At 45.5% G+C, this 20,034-nt stretch overlaps 1 protein-coding gene across 1 annotated transcript in view; it reads left to right on the top strand.

Annotated features, from left to right (window-relative positions):
- LOC126210112 (uncharacterized) overlaps positions 1-20,034 on the top strand; it is a 101,281-nt gene that overhangs the window by 32,121 nt on the left and 49,126 nt on the right. Inside the window, exons 3-4 of the mRNA XM_049939256.1 lie at positions 7,755-7,927; positions 15,608-15,735. Of these exons, the coding sequence (XP_049795213.1) occupies positions 7,755-7,927; positions 15,608-15,735 (301 nt within the window). The remainder of the gene's footprint in view (positions 1-7,754; positions 7,928-15,607; positions 15,736-20,034) is intronic.

Below are 20,034 nucleotides of genomic sequence, written 5' to 3'. Positions count from 1 at the left end.
CCCATCAGGATCAATTCATCGCCCAGGAAAGGTCATATCGAGATAGGCACGGACATCCAAACCCCAATGAGGCGGTGCACCGTCTTCCTGAAACAAGACATCGGGGTGATACTGAAGCAGCTGAGGAACAGCATTCAGTTGCAACATGTCCAGATACACTGCAGATGTGATGGTAGCCTCAGCGAAGAAGAATGGCCCGATAATTCGATCGTGCAATAGCGCGCACCAAACATTCACCTTTGGACTGCCTCTGGTGCACTCCATGCCCTCGCCAGGGGGTTGTGAACCTCAAATGCGCACATTATGTCGATTCACTACTCCACTGACAAAAAAGGTCGCTTCGTCGGAAAAGGCAATTCGTCTGAGATAACCATCATCGTCCTCAATACGTGATAGCATTTCGACCGCAAAGTCATATCGACGTGTACTGTCGTTGGGCAACAAGGCCTGAACGATTTGCACTTTGTATGCACGAAACAATAAACGTTTGTGTAAAATGTCACGGAGAGATCTTTCTGGCATCCGTAATTCACGTGAGGCCCTGCGCACCGATTTCTTCGGACTTCGGACTTCGTAGAAAAGACTGCCTTACAGCTTCGACCCTGTCTGCTGAGGTTCTTGGTCGACCAGGTCAGCAACCGAACCTGTGTTCTTGAACCTCTCATACCAGGCTTTAATGCTCTTGACATCAGGTGGATTCCTTCCACAAATTTTCTGGAAGTGTCTCTGCACTGTGATTGGTGATCGTGTCTCATGGTACCACAGGACACATTGTGCCTTCTCCTGATTGGTTAACATGGCTTCTTGGGCACTTCCCCTCATCTACTACCTACGTGCTGCGATCCTAAAACAGAAAAAAAAAACTTTGATAGTTGTAAACAATTCGTCACAAGTTTCGTATTTGTTTCTTACTTCTAGCCTGAATTTATGTAATCAGGGAAAGATTTTTCGGACACCCTGTATTTCAACAGAGACCAGTCAGTTTTCGAAAATGTGTCAGCAGAACCGCATACCACCCTTAATTTACGCTGGAGGATGACGGTTCAGATGGATCTGAGCACTATGGGACTTAATTGCTCTGGTCATCAGTCCCCTAGAACTTAGGACTACTTAAACCTAACTAACCTAAGGACATCACACACATCCACGCCCAAGGCAGGATTCGAACCTGCGACCGTAGCGGTCGCGCGGTTCCAGACTGTAGCGCCTAGAACCTCTCGGCCACTCTGGCCGGCTACGCTGGAGTAGCTCACTCTCAGTCATCTCTTATGACCTGGGCACCCGTAAAAGGAAAACATTAAAATTTGTGAAAGGACAAGTTGGGTTTAGCTTTAACAATTCTGTCCCACAAAATGCTGGGATGTGCTGAAAAATAGTGTCTCCGAATTTTTTATGTGAAAATTCTTATAGATTTTTGAATAAAAGAAAATTTAGTAACATTCTACATCTTTATTCTTCGTGTCCGTATATTTATTTCTCTGCGTACTTGCCTTGGGAATGGCCTTGCCGCCGTGGATACACCGGTTCCCGTGAGATCCCCGAAGTTAAGCGCTGTCGGGCGTGGTCGGCCCTTAGATGGGTGACCATCCAGGCTGCCATGCGCTGTTGCCATTTTTCGGGGTTCACTCAGCCTCGTAATGCCAACTGAGGAGCTACTCGACCGAATAGTAGCGGCTTCGGTCAAGAATACTATCATAACGACAGGGAGAGCAGTGTGCTGACCCCACGTCCCTCCTATCCGCACCTTTCACTGAGGATGACATGGCGGTCGGATGGTCCCGGTAGGCCACTCGTGGCCTGAAGACGGAGTGCTTTTTTCTTTTTTACGTACTCGCCTTGGGAACGACCACATTTCTCTCCACGAGAGAACAGTTTGGTGTTACCGTCGCGAAAGTGTTCTTCAACTTTTTGAAATAGATGAATATACGAGGCGTGTTTTTTAAGTAAGTACCGTTTTGAAATTAAAAAAAAAGACGTGCTAAGATATCTCAATAATTTTATTTTTACGTCAAAGCCTGTACCTTGATCTACGCACTGACGCCATTACAGTCTTATTCTTCCTTGTTTACGTTGTGTGCTGAGTGTTTAAGATGCCTCCGATAATCGTGAGTCCCGCCGACTGTGAAGTACGGGCTGTTATAAGATTTCTTAGTGCTAAAGGCCTAAAAGCGATCTATATTCATCGTGAGATCTGTGCAGTTTACGGAGAAAACATTATGAGTGATGGAATGGTAAGAAAGTGGGTGATAGCATTTAAAGATGGCGGCACAAATGTGCATGATGAAGAACGGAGTGGGCGTCCTGCGGTCGTTAATGAAAGTTTAGTGCAGGAAGTGGACTATAAGGTGAGAGAAAACAGGCGCTTTAGAGCACTTGAATTGCCGAAAATTGTACGCACGTTGCGTACCAAAAATGTTGAAGGATGTGCACAAAACCAAAGATTTAGACAGTGCATTGACTTTCCTTGAGCGGTACCACAACGACGGTGATGATTTCTTAAGCTAAATTGTTACGGGCGATGGAACGTGGGTGGCCTACGTCACACCAGAATCAAAGCAACAGTCCACGGAAGTTGAGCAAGGGCATCGTTTTGATGCGAGACAATGCCCGTCCGCTCGTGGCGAATCAGACCAAAGATCTCATCACATCTTTTCTATGGGAAACTCTAGATCATCCTCCGTACAGCCCCGATCTTGCGCCCAGTGGCTACCACCTGTTCCTGGACTTGACCTCGACGGTCAGCGTCTTCAAGACGATGACGAAATCAAAACAGTGGTGATGCAGTGGTTAACAAGTCAGGCGGCAGACTTCTATGAGGAGGGTATTCAAAAACTGGTACAACGTTATGAGAAGTCCCTCAATATTGACGAAAATTGTGTAGAAAAGTGGATTAAGGTACAGGCTTTCATGTAGAAATATAATTATTGAGATATCTTAGCACGTCTTTTTTTTAATTTCAGAACGGTACTTACTTAAAAACCACGCCTTGTAGAACGGCGCAAAGTGCGGACTGTATGGAGGATGATCGACGAGAGCGAACTCGAGGCGCTGGATCGCTTCAGCGTTCATGTGTGGTCTGTCAGGAGAGGGTGCCCTGTGTCTGGACGATCTCTTAGGATTCGAAACACGATTAGAGCACTCTGTTTCTCACGCACTGATTAAGTTACGTCACACACCGCCGTCTTACACCCTACAGTTGTGAGCCCTCTAGCGTCAGAGGGCTGCAAATATGTGGACGTGAAGCGCAAAGATGAAGAATGTTTTATTTTCAAAGCGTTGATAGTTTCACACTAACAATCCGGGGGCATCACTTTTAAGCATGCTGCAACGTAGTGTTTACGTGCAAACCGGTGACAAGTGAAACAATAAGTACAGAGGGCTTGCAAGATATTACTGATCAACAGTTTAACCCAAAGGGCACAGTACTTACACAAAAATTTTGTACAAGTGTATCTTATTCACAAGTCAGAAAATACATTACACAAATCCTCTCTAATTGATTAGATGCAAACAAGAAATCCTTGTAACTTCTCTACTAACTGTAAGCGCTTCAATAATGAAAGGTAAAATCAATTTCATTTAACAAGGGCACTTGAATAATAAAGGTAAAATAAGTTTCTTTTGAACAGGATACACAAGTCAAAAAAATACATTACACAAAACCTTTCTGATTGAATTACTTGCAAAGAAGAACTTCTTATAACTTCTATACTAACTGTAACAACTTAAAAAATAAAAGGTGAAATCAGTTTCATTTGACAAAGGGCACTTTAATAATAAAAGTGAAATAAGTTTCTTTTAAAGCAATCGCAATAGGACAATTCACGTAATTTCCAATTTCCGCTTCCCATCAAGTATTTCTCTTTAGCATGTACGTAAGTTCAACTCCCGCTGCACATACGGTATAATTCAGAACACTAGTCTCCTTCCTTTATGGTTTTGAAGGTAAATGCACTACTGGCCCTTAAAATTGCTACACCAAGAAGAAATGCAGATGATAAACGGGCATTCATTGGGCAAATATATTATACTAGAACTGACATGTGATTACATTTTCACGCAATTTCGTTGCATAGATCAGTACCCAGAACAACCACCTCTGGCCGTAATAACGGCCTTGATACATCTGGGCATTGAGTCAAACAGAGTTTGGATGGCGTGTACAGGTACAGCTGCCTATGCAGCTTCAACACGATACCACAGTTCATCAAGAGTAGTGACTGGGGTATTCTGACGAGCCAGTTGCGCGGCCACCATTCACCAGACGTTTTCAATTGGTGAGAGATATGGAGAATGTGCTGGCCAGGGCAGCAGTCGAACATTTTCTGTATCCAGAAAGGCCCGTACAGGACATAGAACATGCGGTCGTGCATTATCCTGCTGAAATGTAGGGTTTCGCAGGATCGAATGAAGGGTAGAGCCACGGGACGTAACACATCTGAAATATAACGTCCACTGTTCAAAGTGCCGTCAATGCGAACAAGAGGTGAGCGAGACGTGTAACCAATGGCACCCCATACCATCACGCCGGGTGATACGCCAGTATGGCGATGACGAATACACGCTTCCAATGTGCGTTCACCGCGATGTCGCCAAACACAGATGCGACCATCATGATTCCGTAAACAGAACCTGGATTCATCCTAAAGAATGACGTTTTGCCATTCGTGCACCCAGGTTCGTCGTTGAGTACACCATCGCAGGCGCTCCTGTCTGTGATGCAGCGACCAGGGTAGTCGCAGCAGTGGTCTCCTAGCTGATAGTCCAGGCTGCTGCAAACATCGTCGAACGTTCGTGAAGATGATTGTTTTCTTGCCAACGTCCCCATCTGTTGACTCAGGGATCGAGACGTGGCTGCACTATCCGTTACAGCAATGCGGATAAGATGCCCGTCATCTCGGCTGCTACTGATACGAGGCCGTTGGGACCCAGCACGGCGTTCCGTATTACCCTCCTGAACCCACCGATTCCATATTTTGCTAACAGTCATTCGATCTCGACCAACGCGAGCAGCAATGTCGCGATATGATAAATCGCAATCGTGATAGGCTACAATCCGACCTTTATCACAGTCGGAAACGTGATGGTACGCATTTTTCCTCCTTACACGAGACATCACAACGACGTTTCACCAGGCAACGCCGGTCAACTGCTCTTTGTGTATGAGAAGTCGGTTGGAAACTTTTCTCATGGCAGCACGTTATAGGTGTCGCCACCGGCACCAACCTTGTGTGAATACTCTGAAAAGCTAATCATTTGCATATCACAGCATCTTCTCCTGTCTGTTAAATTTCGCGTCTGTAGCACGTCATCTTCGTGGTGTAGCAATTTTAATGGCCAGTAGTGTATATAAGGAGTATAGCAAATGGAACAGGCGCCTTGACGTCCCAATGCAGAGGAAACTTAACTGAATGCGAGATCCGCACTCACTGCAACCCGAAGAACTTAGTGGCCGCCGTATCGGTTGCCATTTTCCCGGCGGCCAAAAGAACCTCGAGTTCCCTCTGGTGTGGTCGGCCAAGGCGTCGTACTCAAGACATCGATTTAGACATGGACTAGGTGGCCGCTGCAGTGCTGAAACAGTGAAAAGAAACAATGTTAACAGCCCCCAGAATATATTAAGATAAAATTCTGCAAAGAGAGATCACATCAAGACAAAGGCAAATTAAAAATGGTTAAGAGCATTATCTGTAGACTTCAAATTTCAAAATACACTCCTGGAAATGGAAAAAAGAACACATTGACACCGGTGTGTCAGACCCACCATACTTGCTCCGGATACTGCGAGAGGGCTGTACAAGCAATGATCACACGCACGGCACAGCGGACACACCAGGAACCGCGGTGTTGGCCGTCGAATGGCGCTAGCTGCGCAGCATTTGTGCACCGCCGCCGTCAGTGTCAGCCAGTTTGCCGTGGCATACGGAGCTCCATCGCAGTCTTTAACACTGGTAGCATGCCGCGACAGCGTGGACGTGAACCGTATGTGCAGTTGACGGACTTTGAGCGAGGGCGTATAGTGGGCATGCGGGAGGCCGGGTGGACGAACCGCCGAATTGCTCAACACGTGGGGCGTGAGGTCTCCACAGTACATCGATGTTGTCGCCAGTGGTCGGCGAAAGGTGCACGTGCCCGTCGACCTGGGACCGGACCGCAGCGACGCACGGATGCACGCCAAGACCGTAGGATCCTACGCAGTGCCGTAGGGGACCGCACCGCCACTTCCCAGCAAATTAGGGACACTGTTGCTCCTGGGGTATCGGCGAGGACCATTCGCAACCGTCTCCATGAAGCTGGGCTACGGTCCCGCACACCGTTAGGCCGTCTTCCGCTCACGCCCCAACATCGTGCAGCCCGCCTCCAGTGGTGTCGCGACAGGCGTGAATGGAGGGACGAATGGAGACGTGTCGTCTTCAGCGATGAGAGTCGCTTCTGCCTTGGTGCCAATGATGGTCGTATGCGTGTTTGGCGCCGTGCAGGTGAGCGCCACAATCAGGACTGCATACGACCGAGGCACACAGGGCCAACACCCGGCATCATGGTGTGGGGAGCGATCTCCTACACTGGCCGTACACCACTGGTGATCGTCGAGGGGACACTGAATAGTGCACGATACATCCAAACCGTCATCGAACCCATCGTTCTACCATTCCTAGACCGGCAAGGGAACTTGCTGTTCCAACAGGACAATGAACGTCCGCATGTATCCCGTGCCACCCAACGTGCTCTAGAAGGTGTAAGTCAACTACCCTGGCCAGCAAAATCTCCGGATCTGTCCCCCATTGAGCATGTTTGGGACTGGATGAAGCGTCGTCTCACGCGGTCTGCACGTCCAGCACGAACGCTGGTCCAACTGAGGCGCCAGGTGGAAATGGCATGGCAAGCCGTTCCACAGGGCTACATCCAGCATCTCTACGATCGTCTCCATGGGAGGATAGCAGCCTGCATTGCTGCGAAAGGTGGATATACACTGTACTAGTGCCGACATTGTGCATGCTCTGTTGCCTGTGTCTATGTGCCTGTGGTTCTGTCAGTGTGATCATGTGATGTATCTGACCCCAGGAATGTGTCAATAAAGTTTCCCCTTCCTGGGACAATGAATTCACGGTGTTCTTATTTCAATTTCCAGGAGTGTATGTAAAACTGCCCCAACACAAACAGGCTAGTTTTAAAAGGGCAACGATTAGACAAAGCATAATATTATTACACCAGTACATTGCAGTTCCAATACAATATTGACACTCATAAGAAAGAAGCTAGTGAAAACACTGGTAAGTCCGATTGTAAAACTAGAAAGCTTGAATGTCTACTTCTTCAATAGACAGTTGCGTGGTACATAATTCAACCCCAATAGCCGAAATGAATAACACATTGCTCAGCGTCCTGTGTAGAAGACCATGACCCAGTCACGCCTCAGGAACTTGCAATAACAGGTGCACTTCCGCACTTCCGCACTCCGAGCCACATACACCGGTCAAATCCAGCTAACTCCACGCAAACACTAGTTTCACTCTCTGAGCAGCGACACGTACCGGCCGTTCCGAAGGCAAAACCCAGTCTGCCCGTCACCCCACCAGCACCACCACCGGCCAACGAGGCAAAGACAGGCAACGCCAGAGGGAAACAATCGATCCGGGTGAATCGAACGGAGAAGGCAACTGGCGCCGGCGCCTCCCCACGTATCACATCCCCTCTTACAATCAAATTTCAGGATTTCATTTGTTACACCAGCTGATGGCGTTTTGTTTTTAAAGGTCTAACATCACGGAGTGGAACGTGGAAACGCTGACCTCGGACGATCAGAGGTATCCTGTCCTCTTCAAATTACTGCGCACCCTTCGGCACATCACAAAAGCCATACGCCTAGGCAGAATATGCGCCGGGCGCCATAAATGGAATTTTCTCCAGCGGCACTTGAACAAAACAGGTGAGATACATACGATTGCAGTCTTTCTCGGCGTATTCTACTGATCAATTATTCTCTGGTTATCAGCCGAGTGGTGGCGTCGTCTTGTCGCAACGTTTCAATGAGTTTCGTACCGATCATCTTCTGGCGAAGATGGGAGGGAATTGACACACTTCGCCAGAAGATGATGGGTACGAAACTCATTGAAACGTTGCCACAAGACGACGCCACCACTCGGCTGATAACCCGAGGAGAATTCATCAGCAAAACAGGTGAGTCTTTATTTGTAAGTAAGTTATTTGGGAATGCATGTTTTCTCGGTGAACTTCAGTGGCTAAAATTTTCGAGGTATCAACCGAATCGCGGCGCCTTCGCTGGAAGATGACGAGTTAGAAATTCGAAATGTGGGAAAATTTCATCTAATATGGTATCCATGGCCCGCCCGGTTGGCCGTGCGGTATAACGCGCGACTTTCCGGGCGGGAAGGAGCGCCTGTTCGCGCCACGAATCCGCCCGGAGGATTTGTGTCGAGGTTTGGTGAACCGGCCAGTCTGTGGATGGTTTTTAGGCGGTTTTCCATCTGCCTCGGAGAATGCGGGCTGGTTCCCCTTATTCCGCCTCAGCGTCGGCGGTTGCTGCGCAAACAAGTTCTCCGCGTACGCTTACACCACCATTACTCTACCACGGAAACATAGGGGTTACACTCGTCTGGTGTGAGACGTTCCCTGGGGGATCCACCGGTGGCCGAACCGCACAATAACTCTGGGTTCGGTGTGGGGTGGTGGAGGGGTGAAGTGGACTGCGGTAGTCGTCGTGGGGTTGTGGACCACTGCGGCTGCGGCGGGGACGGAGCCTCTCTGTCGTTTCTAGGTCCCCGATTAACATACAATACAATACATACAATGGTATCCATACATATTATAAAAAAAACTATGTGTAACTGTACGCATGTACACTGATCAGGCAGAACATTATGACCGTATACTTAATAGCCAGTGTGTCCACATTAGCACGGATAAAAGCCGCAATGCGTCGTGACATGGAAGCAATGAGGCCTTGGTAGGTCTGTGGAGGGAGTTGACACACATCTACACACACAAGTCACCTAATTCCCGTAATTTTCGGGAAAATGGGGGGGGGGGGGAGGGGGCGATGAAATCTGACGCCACATTCAGTCATATCCCAGATGTGTTCCATTGGGTTGAGATCTGGTGAGCTGGGGGACAGAACATCAATTATAACTCGCCACTGTATTCCTCAAACCACTCCATCACACTCCTCGTCTTGTGGCATGGCGCATTATCTTGTTGAAAAATGTCACTGGCGTCATGAAGGGGTGTACGTGGTATTTGTTGTATTCTTCAACAGTTTATTGAACGTAACTTCTTCTACAATACAATAGCTAGCTGTACAATAGATGTAGGCGTCCGTCGATCTAGCCGGAGATGCGGTTCCTCTCGGTCGGCTGGTACTTCGATCGGCGGTGCAGTACAGCGGCTTCGGTGATATCTTCTCGGAGACTCCGCTGTAGCGGTTGCCATTAGCAGCGGACGAAGACTGGTCTGGCTTCGACCGGCCGGGCCTATATAGTGAGCTGGAGCCAATAGAAACCCGGTTTAGAAATCCGTGGCTGGATGTGTCGCGGCGACCTCTGCAAGGGAAGGTTCCTATTAATCGACTCGAATCTTCGGCGTGTTTCCTGATGTCTTCGCCTGTTTGGCTGTTGGTTTGTTTCTCTCATAGCGTGGCTGCTATGCGGTGCTGCCTGCCATTTAGGGGAACCCGATGGCAGACGGTACAGTATTGAACCAGCATACGATACTTCTTGGCCACCATGGTGCCTTGCACGAGCACCATTGGGTGCCCATGTCAATGTTCCCGAGAGCATAATGGAATGGCCACCAACTTGTCTTTGCCCAGCAGTACAGGTGTCAGGAAGCTGTTCCTATGTAGACGAAGGATTCGCGCCCTCCTGTCGACATGATGAAGGAGGTATGCCGGCCGGTGTGACCGTGCGGTTCTAGGCGCTACAGTCTGAAACCGGGCGACCGCTACGGTCGCAGGTTCGAATACTGCCTCGGGCGTGGATGTGTGTGATGTCCTTAGGTTAGTTAGGTTTAATTAGTTCTAAGTTCTAGGTGACTGATGACCTCAGAAGTTAAGTCGCATAGTGCTCCTTGAACCATTTGAAGGAGGTATCGGGGTTCATCAGCCCATGCAAAGCCCTGCCACTGTGCTAACGAACAGTGCCGCTGGTCACGAGCCCATTTCAGTCATAGTTGTCTACGTTGTGTTGTTAACATTGGCACATGCATGGGTCGCCGTCTGCGGACGGCCATCGATGGAAGTGGTCGCTGCACTGTACTCTGCCCAGCATGAAAGTCTGATATTTAGTTCCATCACAGTTCGCCGACTGTTCTGTTTTACCAGTCCGCCCAGCCTACGACAGCCGACATCTGTAATGAGGGGTGGCAGCCAAACCCGACGACGTCTGGACGTATTGAAGACACTCCCCACAGAACTGCTCGAAAAGCATACAAGTCGTGCAATTTACGAAATGCTCCGACAGAGACTCCTGCACATTACCATGTGGCCTCGGTCAAACTGAAATAGGTCGGGCACCGTCCCCATTCAACACACAGACAGCAGGCTCACTGATAGTAAATGCACCAACTGGCCATTAAAATTGCTATACCAAGAAAAAACGCAGATGATAAACGGGTATTCATTGGACAAATATATTATACAAGAACTGACATGTGATTACATTTTCACGCAATTTGGGTGCATATATCCTGAGAAGTCAGTACCCAGAACAACCACCTCTGGCCGTAGTAATGGCCTTGATACGCCTGGGCATTGAGTCAAACAGAGCTTGGACGCCCACGCAGCTTCAACACGATACCACAGTTCATCAAGAGTAGTGACTGGCGTATTGTAACGAGCCAGTTGCTCGGCCACCATCGAGCAAACGTTTCCAATTGGTGAGAGATCTGGTGTATGTGCTGGTCAGGGCAACAGTCGAACATTTTCTGTATACAGAAAGGCCCTTAAAGGATTTGCAATATGCGGTCGTGCATTATCCTGCTGAAATTGAGGGTTTCGCAGGGATCGAATGAAGGGTAGAGCCACGGGTCGTAACACATCTGAAATGTAACGTCCACTGTTCAAAGTGCCGTCAATGCGAACAAGAGGTGACCGAGACGTGTAACCAATGGCACCCCATACCATCACGCTGGGTGATATGCCAGTATGGCGATGAGGGATACACGCTTCCATTGTGCGTTCACCACGATGTCGCAAAACGCTGATGCGACCATCATGATGCTGTAAACAGAACCTGGATTCATCCGAAAAAATGACGTTTTGCCATTCGTGCACCTAGGTTCGTCGTTGAGTACGCCATCGCAGGCGCTCCTGTCTGTGATGCAGCGTCAAGGGTAACCGCAGCCGTGGACTCCGAGCTGATAGTCCATGCTGCTGCAAACGTCGTCGAACTGTTCGTGCAGATGGTTGTTGTCTTGCAAACGTACCCATCTGTTGACTCAGGGCTCGAGACGTGGCTGCACGATCCGTTACAGCCGTGCAGATATGATGCCTGTCATCTTGACTGCTAGTGATACGCGGTCGTTGGAATCCAGCACGGCGATCCGTATTACCCTCCTGAACTCATATTCTGCTAACAGTCATTGGATCTCGACCAACGCGAGCAGCAATGTCGCGACACGATAAACCGCAATCGCGGTAGGCTACAATCCGACTTTTGTCAAAGTCGGTAACTTAATGGTATGCATTTCTCCTCCTTGCACGAGGCATCACAACAACGTTTCACCAGACAACGCCGGTCAACTGCTGTTTGTGTATGAGAAATCGGTTGGAAACTTTCCTCATGTCAGTACGTTGTAAGTGTCGCCACCGGCGCCAAGCCTGTGTGAATGCTGTAAAAAGTTAATCATTTGCATATCACAGCATCTTCTTCCTGTCGGTTAAATTTCGCGTCTGTGGCAAGTCATCTCCGTGGTGTAGCAATTTTAATGGTCAGTAGTGTATATTCTCGAAGGGAATGGCGGAACCATTCTCGAACAGGCGATGAGTTCGTTTGAGCTAAGGGTAATTCCTTTCTTATACTGTGGTTGCGTTCTTTATTTTTGTTAAGGTTTGAGCTTTTTACCTTATATTAATTTTTGTTCCCGTTCGTTTGGCTGTGAGGTGGAATTTGGATCCATACTGTGGAAAAAACCTCCCTAAAAACTTCAGTAGGGTTATTTGTATGTTAAACTAATCTATATTAATTTTCTTGCAAATTTTGATCCTGTAACTCCTGCGGCATAACTTGTACTTGCTGGGTTCTGTCATAGTTGTGCAGTAGCACTTGGTGGGAACGAATATTTGTTTTGGAAAATTAAGCTGCATCGGTGGTTGTTTTAACGAGTGCGTTGTTTCTGATTCTGTTGTTAATCTAGATTCTCCGTATTTTGCTGTCACATATATCAGTCTCTCCTCTAGTGGCTGTACATATGCTACATGGTATGGATATCTTTTATTGGCTCTTGGACTAGTATTTATCGCTGTTCGTATCATTATGTTAAATATTTTTGGTGTGTGAACGTTTGAAAAAAAAGGGCTCCAAGCACTATGGGACTTAACATCTGAGGTCATCAGTCCCCTAGAGTTTAGAACTACTTAAACCTAACTAACCTAAGGACATCACACACATCCATGCCCGAGGCAGGATTGGAACCTGCGACCGCAGCGGTCACGCGGTTCCAGACTGTAGCGCCTAGAACCGCTCGGACACTCCGGCCGGCGGGTACTGAGAGAAAATGGTGTTTTGCATAACTGAAGGACCTCACTTCCAAGAATTTTAACTGCAAACACGGTCAATACAAGGAGCTGTAAATCAAAATGATGAATATCTGGTCTTTAACGTTGAACACAATGCTGGAAGGAGTACACTGGGTCGCACTTGTATGTGGCACCAGAATAAGATAAGAATATTAATAAATTAAACTGAAACTAGTATACTATAAAGGACGAATGTCTCTGATAGGCTCGATAATGTGGATTGCTGACTGTGCGCGACCGTAGAGCCAGAGATAGTGTTTCTGGTTTGAGAATGTAGTGTTGGAGAGAGCCGGGTGCACACTTATAGGTAGCTGTGTGTGAGGGAAAGACGATGGAGTGGGCAGCTTCTGTGGTGTGCTGTGTGAAGTCACCAAGAGTTAGATCAATGCAGGTATGTCGATATTGTTGAACATGGAAGCAGAAGTCTTCAAGTATGCGAGGTAAAAATTCTCAATAATTACGATTTCTGTTTTTGCCAGAGCGTTAGTATAGGTGAGTTGGCTGACAATTAGTTATTGTTGAGTAACCCCACGATGTACGTAAACGGTTTTCACAGAAAGTCTACTTAGGTATTTCATTTTTGTAATGCTTTTAAGATTTGTTAACAGAGCTATGTGTAATTTGATGATTTGCATCTACGTTGGATTAATGACGTTAGATAATACTTGCTGTTTAAATCTCATTGTTTGTGAATCAATTGTGAGTGATGTAACTTCAATTGTCAGATGTTTTTGAAAAGACAAACTTAATTTGCAATATAATTTTGCTGTATGCAGTGAGTGCTAGTAATCCATCATAATAAGCAACGCCTCCCGGTCCAGGTCATACAGTTTTCAAAGAATTTGGAATTTCTTAAATGTTCTAGTTTATCAGCCAAATGAATTTCATGTGCATTTCAAGTATTATGGCCAGCATTGTACACTGCTGAGCCTGTAGTTAGTATATTTATATTTTTGTATGAGAGACCAGAATATACGCGTTCCACCGTTGCTGCTTTAGACGTAAGACCATTTAATTTAATTGTTACGTGTACTGGGACCAAACCCATTAGTTTTTAACAGGGCCTTAGCATTCAGTGGTTAAGGGGGTGAATGTATTTTGCAGTGACTGTTTCTTTATTGGTATTGAGAGTTGCATTACCCAATCGATTCGTGTTAAGTTTTGTTAACAATTACACAGACTAAGAACACTACTTGCACTTACAACACGCCACACGACAATTAGAGTTCAGCAGTCATTCCACAGATCAGACATTCATTCAACTTAATCGTCAAGTCCATTATATCACTTTTTAAGGAACGTTACAATGTGGACATCTACATCTACACCTGCGTGATTACTCTGCTACTCACAATAAAGTGCCTGGAAGAGGGTTGAGTGAACCACCTTCAAGCTGTCTCTCTACCGTTCCACTCTCCAACGGTGCGCGGGAAAAACGAGCGCTTCACTTTTTCTGTGCGAGCCCTGATGTCTCTTATTTTATCATGTTAATCATTTCTCTCTATGTAGGTGGGTGGCAACAGAATGTTTTCGCAACCGGAGGAGAAAACTGGTGATTGAAATTTTATGAGAAGATCCCGATCGCAACGAAAAACACCTTTGTTTTAATTATTGCCACTCCAATCATGTCTGTTGCACTATCTACCCTATTTCGCGATAATACTGCCCTTCTTTGTAACTTTTTCGGTGTCATCCGTCAGTCCCACCTGATGTGGATAACACACCGCACAGCAATACTCCAGAACAGGGCGAACAGGCGTGGTGTAAGCAGTCTCTTTAGTACACCTGTTGCACCTTCTAAGTGTTCTGCCAAAGAATCGCAGTCTTTGGTTTTTTCTATCCACAACATTATCTATGTGATCGTTCCAATTTATTTTATTTGTAATTGTAACCCCTAAGTATTTAGTCGAATTTACAGCCATCAGATTTATGTGACAACGCGTAATCGAAATTTAGCTGATTTCTTTTAGTACTCATGTGAATAACTTCAGGTTCAATTGCCACTTTTCGCACCATGTAGATATCTTATCTAAATAATTTTGCAATTGGTCTTCTGATGACTTTACAAGACGGTAAATGACAGCATCACCTGCAAACAATCTAAGACGGCTACTCAGATTGTCTCCTATATCGTTGATCTAGATCAGGGAGAATAGAGGGCCTATAACACTTCCTTGTGGAACGCTGGATATTACTTCTGTTTTTCTCGATGACTTTGCTTCTAGAACTACGAACTGTGACCTTTCTGACAGGAAATCACGAATCCAGTCGCACAACTAAGGCACGCAGTTTGGTTAGAAGACGCTTGTGAGGAACGGTATCGAAAGCCTTCTGGAAATCTAAAAATATGGAATCAGTCTGATATCCCCTGTCGATAGCACTCATTACTTCATGGGTATAAAGAGCTAGTTGTGTTTCACAAGAACGATATTTTCTGAATCCGTTCTATGTGTCAATAAATCGTTTTCTTCGAGGTACTTGATAATGTTCGAATACAGTGTACGTTCCAAAACCATACTGCAAATCGACATTAGTGATATGGGCCTGTAATTCAGCCCATTACTCCTAAATCCCTTTTTGGGTATTGGTGTGACTTGAGAAATTTTTCAGTCTTTAGGTACGGAACTTTCTGTGAGCGAGTGGTTGTATATAATTGCTAAATATGGAGCTATTGTATTCTAAGTTTTTTTTAATAAATTTGGTGTATATTTCCTGGACTTTGCTTTGCTGACAAGTACCACTGCAGTTTTGCCTACATGTAGCATATTAACAAGTGAAGCCAGGAGTGAAAGCTGTGTTTCTGACAGAAATCTGGTCAGTTGTGTAGTTCATTAGAATGTCGTCTGTCTTGTCCAGAACTGGAGGCCGAGGTGCCCGTCTACCTGGAACACGTCTCCAGCTACACACGGAATGTTGCCCAGTTGCTCTCACATGGTGTGAGGCATCTATCAGCAGCTTTGGTTCCGTTCGCATTCGACAACCTGGTAAGTGACGTTTCCCTAACTCAGTTTGTTACACGTAATATGGGTGAGAAAATGACACACACACAGCCGCGTAAGTGGTCAGTTCTGAGAGTCTGCTTCCTATGTCTGATTCTCACTGTCGTTATCTTTGCGTGTCCGATTGTGACGTTAATCATCTGTAAGAGTTCTGACTCTCCCGTACGTCTACGATACTTGTAGCGTTGTTAGAGAGAGAGAATGCAAGCTGAAAACGGATAAGGACGGTGAAAAAATTAGACCCTTTCGTCTTTCTCGTAATGTGTTAGCAGTCTGCTGAGTCAGAAATTGAATTACTAGTGCAGACTTCACGAAGAATATAATAATTCCAATCCTAAAGAAAGCAGGTGTTGACAGATGTGAAAATTACCGAACTATCAGTTTAACAAGCCACGGCTGCAAAATCATAACACGAATTTATTACAGGCGAAAGGAAAAACTGGTAGAAGCCGACCTCGGGGAAGATCAGTTTGGATTCCATAGAAATGTTGGAACACGTGAGGCTATACTGACCCTACGACTTATCTTAGAAAATAGATTAAGCAAAGGCAAACCTACGTTTCTAGCATTTGTAGACTTACAGAAAGCTTTTGACAATGTTGACTGGAACACCCTCTTTCAAATTCTGAAGGTGGCAGGTGTAAAATACAGGGAGCGAAAGGCTATTTACAATTTGTACAGAAACCAGATGGCAGTTATAACAGTCGAGGGGCATGAAAGGGAAGCAATGGTTTGGAAGGGAGTAAGACAGGGTTGTAGCCTCTCCCCGATGTTATTCAGTCTGTATATTGAGCAAGCAGTAAAGGAAACAAAAGAAAAATTCGGAGTAGGTATTAAAATCCATGGAGAAGAAATAAAAACTTTGAGGTTCGCCGATGACATTGTAATTCTGTCAGGCACAGAAAGGACCCGGAGGAGTAGCTGAACGGATTGGACAGTGTCTTGAAAGGAGGATATAAGATGAACATCAACAAAAGCAAAACGAGGATAATGGAATGTAGTCGAATTAAGTCGGGTGATGCTGAAGGAATTAGATTAGGAAATGAGACACTTAAGGTAGTACAGGAGTTTTGCTATTTGTGGAGCAAAATAACTGATGATGATCGAAGTAGAGAGGATATAAAATGTAGATAGCAATGGCAAGGAAAGCGTTTCTGAAGAAGAGAAATTTGTTGACATCGAGTATAGATTTAAGTGTAAGGAAGTCTTTTCTGAAAGTATTTGTATGGAGTGTAGCCATGTATGGAAGTGAAACGTGGGCGATAAACAGTTCGGACAAGAAGAGAAGAGAAGCTTTCGAAATGTGGTGCTACAGAAGGATGCTGAAGATTAGATGGGTAGATCCTATAACTGACGACGAGGTATTGAATAGGATTGGAGAGAAGAGAAATTTGTGGCACAACTTGACTAGAAGAAGGGATCGGTTGGTAGGGCATATTCTGAGGCAGCAAGGGATCACCAATTTAGTATTGGAGGGCAGTGTGGGGAGGGTAAAAATCGTAGAGGGAGACCAAGAGATGAATACACTAAACAGATTCAGAAGGATGTAGGGTGCAGTAGGAACTGGGAGATGAAGAAACTTGGACAGGATAGAGTAGCATGGAGAGCTGCATCAAACCAGGCTCTGGACTGAAGACCACACACACATATAAAAAAATAGAAGCAAAAGGTAGGCCCGAAGCCTAATGTCTCTGTTCTTTCTAAAACACAGTAAATAATTCACCAGTTTCTTTATGAATAGCATATGTCGGATATTAACAAAGACATAGAAGAATAAATATATTTATAAGCGCGCTGCAACCGTTTTTTCGTGTAACTGTGGAGTACTTATGGTCTGACGCCATCGATAGTAATCAGCCACTTTGACCTCCAATAACTCATGTACTATTTACGTTACATGCCTGTAATTCGTACCAATTTAGGTTTACACTAATAGCTTTCTAAAGACATGGCGATCGAGAAAATCGGATGAAGCTTTTATACTTTGGAAATTCGTTGCTGGGTGTTACTTGTATAATTGAGCGTCAGATACTAAACTTAAAACTAACAAAGATATTGAATAACTGATTACAACATCAGAATCTTAGCGCAAATAATGGTAATCTACATGTTTCTTTTTGAGAAATCATAGTTCATCTGGCTACTATTAATTTCTGTACGAACTGTGAAATGTCTGCCATTAAGGTTTCTCTTTGGCACTCGAGGGCGCCACAACTCGCCCGTTACCTCACTACTTCTCGAGCTTCGACCGTTCACAGTTTCTATTTTGCTTTTTATTTCATTGTACAGTACACCTTCTTTCTGTTTTCGTGCTTGATCTATGTTCAGCTTTTGGCAGTCTGTACACTGGGCCCCCTTACCACTAAATCTGAGGGGGATGCGATGGGGAGTTTCCCATGTAAGAAGCAACGCGAACCATATGTTAATTAGTTGCTCTTCCGCGGTGCACGTAATACTGAGGGATACAATTGTTTCACACCGACCACGGCACGCAGTACACCCTCATTCCCGTGGCACGACAAACACACTCTCGTTCTCAATCCAGACTCTTCGTTGATGTTTTTTTTCTCTGTCGATCTATCGGTATGTTTCTACAGCTCAACATATCTCGCTTAAAATTACACTTTCAAAACTTGACGAATACATCGATTTACATTGTAACACAAAATTGCAACCTCACATTATTCTGTTCAAGGGAAAAATTTTAAATAACGTGTTAATAAACGTGCGAGTACACAGCACCAGAAAAAATGAAAATAGGAATTACATTCACGACGACTACATCTCGACCTAATGTTTGAAACCATGTATCCAGCCTCGCTTATCCGCAGAACAAACAGGTTATATTCAAGGAAAAGGAACTCGTGAACAGTTTCTCAACGTACGACAAGGAATCGAGAAATTGCGAGACCTTTGTGTTCTTGTCTGCTTCCGTGACTATAGGAAAGTCTTTGACTGCGTTGTCTGGGAAAAGTTGTGACAGGTACTCCAGAGTTTGGTGTCTCACCGCACTTGACAGTACTGATCAGAAGTTCACACAATAATCACCTCGCAGCTTCGAAGACAAGTGCTGGTACATCTGATTTCTTCAGCGTATCAAAAAGAGTCAGAGAGGGTTGAGTTCTACGCCCCCAACTGTACAATATTTATACAGAAAATTTTATAAGGAATGGTGGTGATGGCTGGACTAAAGCCATCTCAATTGCTGGTAGAATTTTTAACAAGCTCCGATTTTCTGTGGACACCATACCTGTACACAGCAGCGAAAATGAAGTTGCTGAGCTGTTAACAACAGTAAAGGACATTTGTCTATCATATGGGTTGGACCTCAATCTCAACAAGTCGAAACTCATAGTAAGTGACCGAGGAGTATAGGTCCAGCTCACAGGTCGATTAAAGGAACTGGAAGTCTTTTATCTATCTTTGGTCAAACGTCTGTGACACGGCAAGGTGTGAAGATGAGATAAGAAGACGGATCACGCTAGAGCGAGTGACGACGAAGGAAATCACCGTGATTTCGCAGAACAGAACAATAACGAATACCTCAAACTTGCGACTTGTTGGAACACTTGCGTTTTCCCTTCAGTTTTATGGTTGCGCGTAGGGTTGTTGGCAGAATATTGATAAGCCCAAATATCGATAAACCTCCCAAAATGTTTCGATATATATCGGTGACATATCTTTCCCAGCTGTATCGATATCGCTATTACAATATGGAGTGGTGATATTTTTATCTATACACTACTGGCCATTAAAATGGCTACACCAAGAAGAAATGCAGATGATAAACGGGTATTCATTGGACAAATATATGATATTAAAAACGACATGTGAGTACATTTTCACGCAGTTTGGGTGCATAGATCCTGAGAAATCAGTACCCAGAACAACCACCTCTGGCCGTAATAACGGACTTGATACGCCTGCGCATTGAGTCAAACAGAGCTTGGATGGCGTGTACAGGTACAGCTGCCTATGCAGCTTCAACACGATACCACAGTTCATCAAGAGTAGTGACTGGCGTATTGTGACGACACAGTTGCTCGGCCAACGTTGACCAGACGTTTTCAATTGGTGAGACATCAGGAGAATGTGCTGGCCAGGGCAGCAGTCGAACATTTTCTGTATCCAGAAAGACTCGTACAGGGCCTGCAACTTGCGGTCGTGCATTATCCTGCTGAAATGTAGGGTTTCGCAGGGATCGAATGAAGGGTAGAGCCACAGGTCGTAACATTATCTGAAATGTAACGCCCGCTGTTCAAAGTGCCGTCAATACGAACAAGA

This window comes from Schistocerca nitens, chromosome 10 (genome assembly GCF_023898315.1).
Source record: "Schistocerca nitens isolate TAMUIC-IGC-003100 chromosome 10, iqSchNite1.1, whole genome shotgun sequence".
NCBI classification, from domain to species: Eukaryota; Metazoa; Arthropoda; class Insecta; order Orthoptera; family Acrididae; genus Schistocerca; species Schistocerca nitens.
The sequence above is the reverse complement of the archived record's forward strand: the minus strand, read 5'-3'. Positions and strand labels throughout refer to the sequence as shown.